The 9038-nt window shown below is 32.1% G+C and overlaps 1 protein-coding gene across 1 annotated transcript in view; it reads right to left on the reverse strand.

Moving 5' to 3' along the window:
* The window catches only part of LOC117107299 (receptor tyrosine-protein kinase erbB-4-like), a 103463-nt gene that overhangs the window by 43536 nt on the left and 50889 nt on the right, over positions 1-9038 (reverse strand). The window contains exon 5 of the mRNA XM_033248937.1: positions 1226-1344. Coding sequence (XP_033104828.1) covers positions 1226-1344 — 119 coding nt within the window. The remainder of the gene's footprint in view (positions 1-1225; positions 1345-9038) is intronic.

Consider the following 9038-nt stretch of genomic DNA (forward strand, 5'->3'; position numbering starts at 1 on the left):
GAACTGAATGATGATATGTAGATGAAGATAATATTGACGGTGATAATCAATCTGATTATGAAGATAATAATGATGTACGTGATAATGAAAGTGTGGATGATGATTATGATGATGAAAATGAAGATGATGATGAAATTGATAACGATGAAGATGATAATAAATATGATAATGTTGAAGATGATAATGAAGATAACGATAAAGATAAAAACAAATACTATAATGAAATTTATGAGGTAATAATGATGATAAATGATAAAGATGTTAATATTGAAGATGATGAAGAGATGATAAAGATGATGATGATGAAGAAAATGATAATAAATATAAAGATGATGATGAAGATAATGTTAATTAAGATGAAGATGATAATGATGAATATGCTACGATAATGCTGAAGATGATAACGATGAAGATGGTAATGTTGAAGACGGTGATGATCATGATGATCGATGACGATTGCAGTAAGTAACCTCCATTGTGTTTGGTTTATTAATGATTAAAACAGTTCTACAGCTATAATAAGCAAACAAGATGACACTATTTTTAAAATTTTTAATTTCTTTTCTTTCACAAGTGTAGTTAATTTCACATGCGTACCTATAATTTACAAGCTGCGACTTACAATAGGTGTCGCCATTTGCTATTTGATACAATTTGTATAGACAAGGTAATTGAAGTAAATGATAGATTGATTGACTATTCGGATATTAATGATGATGATAATAATGATAATATAGGTGATAATGATGAAGATGATAATGATGAAGATAATGATAAAGATAATGATGGCATTGGAGGGTTCTTGCATACTAAACTCACTATCTTATTCTAAATTAATTTTGTTACCGGTATATTATTTCATAAAGACCTTACTTTATTGGTGATAGAGTCAGATACTGCAATAAACAAAGCCAATAAAGCAAGGTACAATATGACATAACTATTAGTAATTCAGGAAAAAAATTGAATGCTGGAATGCATTTTAAAATGCTTCTGGGTACATTTTTTTTTGTCGAAGAAAGGCTGCATATTTTTAATTTTGTATGGCTACCCATAAACGTCAAAACGAATATTTATTAAACAAATATTAACATCTTTATCTTCTTATCATTGTTATGGGCAAATACTAATAGCTCAATAAATCTACAGGCTTCCAAAACATGAAGCCAAAATGATCGTATCTGAATGTAAAACAGAGACTGGATTGGTTGTTCTTGAGACTTACCAAGCAGTTGTCAGGTCCAGATGCCGTACATCCACCAGCACAGTTGGAATCGCAGCATTCGTCAGCACCGGGTCCAAAACAACGGTTTCCACAGGATGAGTGACATACTACTTTGTTTACTGTAAACAAATTTTACATCAATTAGAGTAGACAATTTTAAAAATTATAGAAGTCTTAAAAAAAATTATATCATATTCTGGTCGTACAATTTTTTAAATGTTACTACAAAAAAAAATTGAAATTGAAAAAAAAAAATTGTAGGTGATTTTGGATATCTCCTGTGCAGTGGTGGCACCAGCCGGAAGCAGGGAGGGCAATTCCACCACCCGTCAGACCCCATCATCCGATGCCAAAAAGAGGTCGTCTAGATGAAAAATATTAATTTGCCTATCCAAAACTTTATTTTGTTTGTTTATTTAATTTTGATTTCGAATCATTAAATATTGTGATCTAAAAGAACAATTTGGTCCATTTAAGCCACCGAAACTCTCCCCACAGATCCTACCAGGAATTTTTATTCTGGGACCCTGATCAAGGTTCTAGTTGGCCCCTTGGTTCTGACCCTGCCGTTGGACCCCTCATTAGCAAATGTCTGGAGCTACCATTGCTCCTGTGCGGGAAATTGACTTTTTGTCAAAATCATCAGCTTCAAAATAATAATAATAATTATTATTATTATTATTATTATTATTATGTAGCACTCCATACTAATATTTCCAAAACTTGTATGTCTTGGGTAAGCATGAATACTTGGACCAATTGATTTAGAAGCAGACTTACTCGCAAAAGATCAGACTTATATCAAAATTTCTGTTGGAAAATGAACTGAAAGTTACCATATGCAGGGAATTGAACATCACCTGTGAACACATATTAATGTATTGAAATGTAACACTAACAAAAATAATTGAAATAGGTTCAATTTCAGTAGCTATATTCAATATGAATGTTAATACATTATTGTGGCAATATAGCTTTGTTAGTCAAAACAATGACAAGCTAAAAAAAAAAGTGACAGCCCTCGGAGACCAATATCTGGTGTTACTTATTGCATGAGATTTCAAGCTTTCGCTGGCAGTGATAGCAGTTTCATCAGGTGTATATAGTCTCACCTCATGAATCTGCCACAACTGCCAATGAAGAGCATGCAATAAATAATGGGAAAATTTTTTGTTCACATTTTTTTTCATCCTATATATTATATAGTACTTAAAAGAATTCCGCACTATTCTTTCCACAAGCAATGCTACTAGCTTCATGACAATTTTAACATTGGTGAAAGGGCACAGGAGCCAATTATCAAAGGTTATAGATGTTTATGGGATATTTTCATTGGGCAAAAGTATCAATTTAGTAACAGGCCAATAAATAATACAGTAAATCACTACAAAATCACAATCTCTAATGAGTAAACATCTTTAAACCTTCCAACCCAATCTGATTTGTTTAATAAATAAAAATAACTGGATCCTATATTAAAACAAGAGAATGCACCTACAAATAAGAATTAGAAATCTTTGAAATTTAAAATTGAATAAACTGATGGGTGATACTTTTTTGAACAATTCGAAAACCAGTTTATGTTAGTACCAATTATAAAATAAGGATTTTTAAATTTGGTTAAGTTTTTAATTTTGTTAATTAAGTTTATTTTAAATCAGTTTTACTTTTTTTATGTTTCTCTTTTGCCTTTACTGTATATTTTGATGATGGAGCAAGGGCAGTTTACTGTTTGGGTTCGTGCCTATTCTTTGCTCCTGGCAAGATTGTACTCTTACTTTGCCAAATAAACATTATTATTATTATCATTATCATTATCATTATCATTATCATTATTATGTTAATCACACAGAAAGATAATGAGGGGATTTCTACTGATTTTTTTTATTTTGGTGGAAAGATTGGTGGGGAGGAGAAGGGGTGTTCTCTATTGCTTACCATATCAATATGGCAATATTACTACTATCGCAGGCTTGTAGGACACAACCAGCACAACCAGGGTGATGAACCTTCCTTGTTTCATATACTATTAGTATTACAGGCAACAAAACTAAAGTGAGGTATACTACAGTAAACCTAGTACAGACAACCTGGTTTGGCCCAACAACAGAGAGCTTTTAGAGCCAATACACTTGTGATCCAGGTCATCTGGTAGCAATTGTTGATATCTAGCACTGACAGACTAATTACTTCACTCCCCATTTTTGTAGGTATCTACAGTAGTCATCAACAAATAAGCAAGGGGTCAGGACTAGGTCAACCATGTAAATCATTCCCACTGGGATAAAAAACATCACCTTGATCTTTAGTAAACTGGTACTTTTATGGGCCACAGGTCAAGGTTCATAGGCTCAGCTTCTTATAATATTAACAGTATGTTGTTACCACTGATCTCTACTAAAATAGCTGGATTGCTCATTGGCTGGTTTTAGTGAGGCCACTGATGCCATGTTGGAGGACCTATAGGTGACGTTATCAGTTTAGACAAGTTTCTTTTGGCATTTGTTTAAATTATTGTTAAAAATAACAATTTATGCAATACTTTTTAATAATAAATTTAATTTATATTTATACGCAAGATTTTTTTCAAATCATCTAACCGCTCGACGATATCGTTTATGCAATTTGAAAAAGCACAAGCAAACTTATTGCCGTTGTTAGTGATCAGCGTCACTATAACGACGCGACTTTGCTTGTGCTTGTGTAAACTGCATAAACAGTCGCCGTCAAGTGGTTAGAAGATTTTTAAAAAAATCTTATGTTAAATTTATTATTGAAAAGTATTGCAATAATCATTATTTTTAACAATAATTTAAACAAATGCCAAAAGAAACATCACTTAGGCCCTCCAACATGGCGTTGGTGGCCTCACTCTTTTCTGTACAGGGACTGGCCGATGAGCAATCCTGCTATTACAGTAGAGATCAGTGGTTGTTACTAACATGTCTCTTCTAAAGAAGGTGACACTTGAACTAGCTCTATGTTGATAAAGCTTAGTGCTATTCATGAAGTTATCTAGTATGGCTCCATGGATAGACACTTTAATTCATTAGGATTATGGATGACAGACAAGAACTTGTGACAATGTAGCATTATACATACTGACAAGTTGTGCCAACTGCCAATGTCTATAAAGTATACATTTTAAAAGAAATATAGGCTGTCTATGGTAAAATTGTAAAAAAAAATGCCAACAATTTTATTAGATTATTGAATTAGTAATTTTAAAATATCGAATAATTTATTAATAACCAATAAAAACACAAATCAAAATAATAAACTTTTCACTGAAATATAGACATTTCAAAATAAAAATCCTTGATAATATCAGCCAAATTAAATAAAGAAAAGAATGGTATATTTTGATTTTAAACTGGTGAGGAATATTTTCTCTCAATGCAATTTGGAATTCAATTTTTGCATTATATTTTCCAAGATTCAAGTGAAGAAAAGTTCTCACAGCTGAATATGCAATGTAAGATCAAGGAAATTTGAAATAGAAGTCTGGGGCGGATTTGGTGTGGGGGGGGGGGGGGGAGGGCTNCTGGGTGCGTTCCCCCTCCCACTTTGTGAAAGTTTAAAGAAAATGGAAAGAAAAAGAAATAACTGATCGCCCGAAACACCTCAGAGGTGATTTTTTGGGCGTCAAACAAAATTTTCGGGGGAATGCCACCAACCCCCTAGGGTAGTGTTTTCTCGATTGGCCCCACTTTCGAACATCTCTGGATCTGCCACTGGAAGGAGCCTAGAAAGTTAATTTCACATAAGGAGACACCTCAGTCCCACTATGGTTGGGGCCGAGATGCAAAATTATATGTCTGTGTCAGTTCTAGATGGCCGGAAATGGCACTCTCAAACTATGGAAAATTTTTCCCCTTATTTTTTTATTTTTTTTTTTAAATATACCTTTAGGCCTTGAATCTGCCTATGTAATCTGACATAGCCTACTGTACAGTATGTCTAACCTAAAGAACAAAGCATTTAATAGCAGAAATAATAAAAAAAAAAACCAATACCGGTAGTTTCTTAATGTATTACTCCATTTTCACTTCTAAAAATAGAGAATTTTACTTTTGTGTAGGCAGGCAGGTTTGCCACAGGACTTTAAGCGCTCTCATAAAATGCTGTTGAACTTTATAAAGACAGTATTGCTGTTTATCGTGTCATTTTGGCAAATTTTACGAAAGCCAATCTACTTTCTGTTTAAAATTGAACTTTTCTTGTAATCAGTTTGTTGTTCATCTATTTTGTCTTCACTTATATTATATTGTAAAACTATTTGATCGATATTAAACCAATTACAATGGATGTTAACTCAAACAATCAAACAGTTCTACACAATAGAGTACCACAGTCTTGTTGTCACGACGCCAGGTGGCGCTCTCTGATGTAAATAGACGTTGGTTACCGTCTGAATGACTGAATAACTTCATAGGCTTTCTGGAGTAGGCATTTTAAAATCTAATATTTTACCATGAAAATGTACTAAAAACACAAAAGCTCGCATTATATTAGTTATCGAACACACATTTAATCATCAATTAAAATTTACAAAGAAAAAGTAGGATACAACATCTTAATAATTACGTGGAGAAAATGGCATCCGGTTGAACATATTTTGCAACGATAGCAACGGAATAGTATCAAGTGGTATCGTGACGTAACACTGTAGTAATAATAATAATAATAATAATAATATAGAAATTTATATAGCGCCTTTTGCCAAAGGATACAAGGCGCTTAGAAAAGGTTTATTGTAGGAAGAGGATTATTTAGGAAATAAATGAGCTTTTAAGAGTTTTTTAAAGACTTCAGTACTACAAGCATTTCGGATGGAAATAGGAAGATTGTTCCACAGTTTTGGAGCAGAGGAAGAGAAAGATTTATCACCAGCAAGTTTGTTGGATTTGGGAACAGATAAATAGGAACCGGAAACAGAACGGAGAGAATAGGTAGAGGTTAAGAAAATCAACAGGCAGGAGATATAACTAGGATTGGAGGACTGCAGTGTATTAAATGTCAGAACTAATATGCGGAACAGGATTCTATATATACTATATAATATATAAATCTGATAAAATTATTCAAATATCAAATATTGTTTTTTACATGATTTTTTAAATGAATAATCAAAAATTAAATCTCAAAGCCTGAAAAGATACACATATTTAATAAAAATTGTGATAATTATCATTATATAAGCTGATAAGCATATCTTTCCTGCTCTTGTTAATAACAATCAATACATAAAACAATATTTCCTGCTTAACCTGTATAGTCACCTTTCACCTTTTTAAAGGAAGTCTGGCAAAAAATAAAATATATCATCCAAAAGATTTGCCATTGGTAGATGCCTCACTGAAAATGATCCTCATAGGCCAATGTAGATTAAAAATTTAAAAACTACTGTATTAGAAATATGCTATCCATGGATTTTTTTTTTTAATTGGATACAAGAAACTAATATTTTTGAGCTATTTCTCTCAATTGTCAATTTGTTAAAAAAATAATTTTCCAATAGAATTATCAAGTATCAAATATTCTACTGTGATTTGTAAAAGTTATACACTTGGCACTTGTATTGAGATAACTACACTGAAACACAATCGTGTAATCTTGATTATAACATTTTGATATATGATATTATAACAATATTTGAATCTGAAGTTTCAATGTACACTTGTATTTTACCACAGTTATTAATAGCCATTTAAATAAAAATACGTATCACATTTCTGGCTTCTTAAAGATCTGTGAGCTAACACAATGATTATTCTTACATATTGAACTTAATCGAATAATTAAACCTATATTTAGATAACAGAAATTTGATATGGATGCAATCAATTTGAAAATGAGACACAGGATATGTTTATTATCATAATGTTCGATGTAGTAACTAATTTGCCTCAATATTTAAAATATTGACTTGACACTGCAGTAAAATTATCATGATGTTCGATGTAATAAATCTGCCTCAATATTGAAAAAATTGACTTGACATTCTGCAGTCAAATACTAACAAATAAAAAAATAAGATAAGGAAAAAACAATGTAAAAAGGATTTTCTTTACATGCTTCTTCCTAATTTGTTGCCTACTAAGGAAATGTCAGAAGAGTAAATCTTAAGTGTGTGATGTGAGTACCATATGCACACACTAGGAATTTAGATTGATAGGAAAGGGGATGATGGGTTGCAAAAGTTAAATAAATAGGGAGAAAGGCCCTAACCCCTTAATTGTAGTATAGGATTTTGAACTACTAATAGCATAATTTTTTGCTCAGCATATTTTTAGATGTTGTTAAGGTTGAAAAGGAAGGGGAAAGCGCAAGCTTTTTGGGGATGTGTACAATTTCCTCCCCTTGTCGCACTACATGCCACTAAATAAGGGGAAATTACTGGAAGGTGAAGGGATAACTGGGAAAATTAGGTGCTTACTTCAGCAAGTTTTTCAATAAAGGTGCATTACACTTGTGAGACACACATAATTATAGAAACAACTTGGTAAATCGGCCAATCAGTGCTGTCCATATAAAAACTATGCAATATCTAATTCATGAGGTGTTCTTTGAGAATATCTAATTTATGCATATTCTGGTCTAATGAAACATTAAGACCATGGAATAAAAACAGCACATTTGAATATCATTTTCTAAATTTCATGCAACATTCTTAAAAGTCATATTATGTATATATTTAGGACTTTCCCAAGTAAATGTGTTCAGATGCTATTAAACCTAAACTATGTGGTGATAAACCACAAAGCAAAGCTTGAAGAAAATCAGTAGGGAAATAGAGAGAAAAAACATTCTCCCTAGATGGTCGTCATGTTAATAATTATAATGAGGTAAGGCATATGACTATGACTGACGTTAAATATCTTTTTAATGTTTTATTTCTCATGGTAGAAAATAAATTCACATTTATTGTGGTTGTTAATATCAACAAAACAACTATGCCTATGATGTACACTCGCTTTTTTACGACATAAAGTGAAATCTCCATATTAATGTGCTGAATTTTCTGTTTCTAATCTAGCTCACATTGAGATACGAGTGATAAGAACTTGGAAGAAATCTTCTTCGCATATTAAATTATTTGTGTTAGTATATTGTGATTAGGCTTTGGAAAGGTAACTAGCAATAACTTTCTATGCCGACTTCCAAATACTAGAATTTTTTATTTTTTTGCTTTAAAATTTAATGTTGCAGCGACTAATATAAAATTTTATACGATTACATTATCTCCTTCCAAGAGTGCACTTAGGCAAACAAAGTGGAGTTGAATAGCTGGTGGTTATGATGCCTGGCTTCCAGTCCCATGGTTCAATTCTTGCCATGGATAATTTTTCTCAAATCAAAACTAATTCCACTTCTTAAGCCTTATATACTTGGCTTAAACTTGAATAAAAAAACTTGGGACAAATGGAAAATTGAGTTGAATAGAACTTACACCTTTTGTACAAAGAAAAACATCTATTGGATAATTATATTTAAATTATTCTAGGAAATGTTTTTATCATTTGTTTTTAAGATTTTGAGATTTATATATTTTTAAAATGTGTTGGAATGTACTGTATTTTCTTGTGCAAGGCCTCTATGATAAGCTTTGCTTCGATTTTTGTTTTCTACACGCCCGGAAATAACCTCTGGTACTGGTACTGGGTATTTATATTGCGCCTTTCCCTTGCAGTTATGAAGTGTTTTGGGCTATACAAAATTTCTTTTTCTTTTACTTTCCAAAAGGAGGAGGCCGGGGCCAGTCCACTCCCTGTCTCTTATACACATCTAGTATCAAATATTCTACTGTGAT

This window comes from Anneissia japonica, unplaced genomic scaffold (genome assembly GCF_011630105.1).
Source record: "Anneissia japonica isolate Jap-2015-1 unplaced genomic scaffold, ASM1163010v1 scaffold211_len1577895_cov191, whole genome shotgun sequence".
Taxonomy (NCBI): Eukaryota; Metazoa; Echinodermata; class Crinoidea; order Comatulida; family Comatulidae; genus Anneissia; species Anneissia japonica.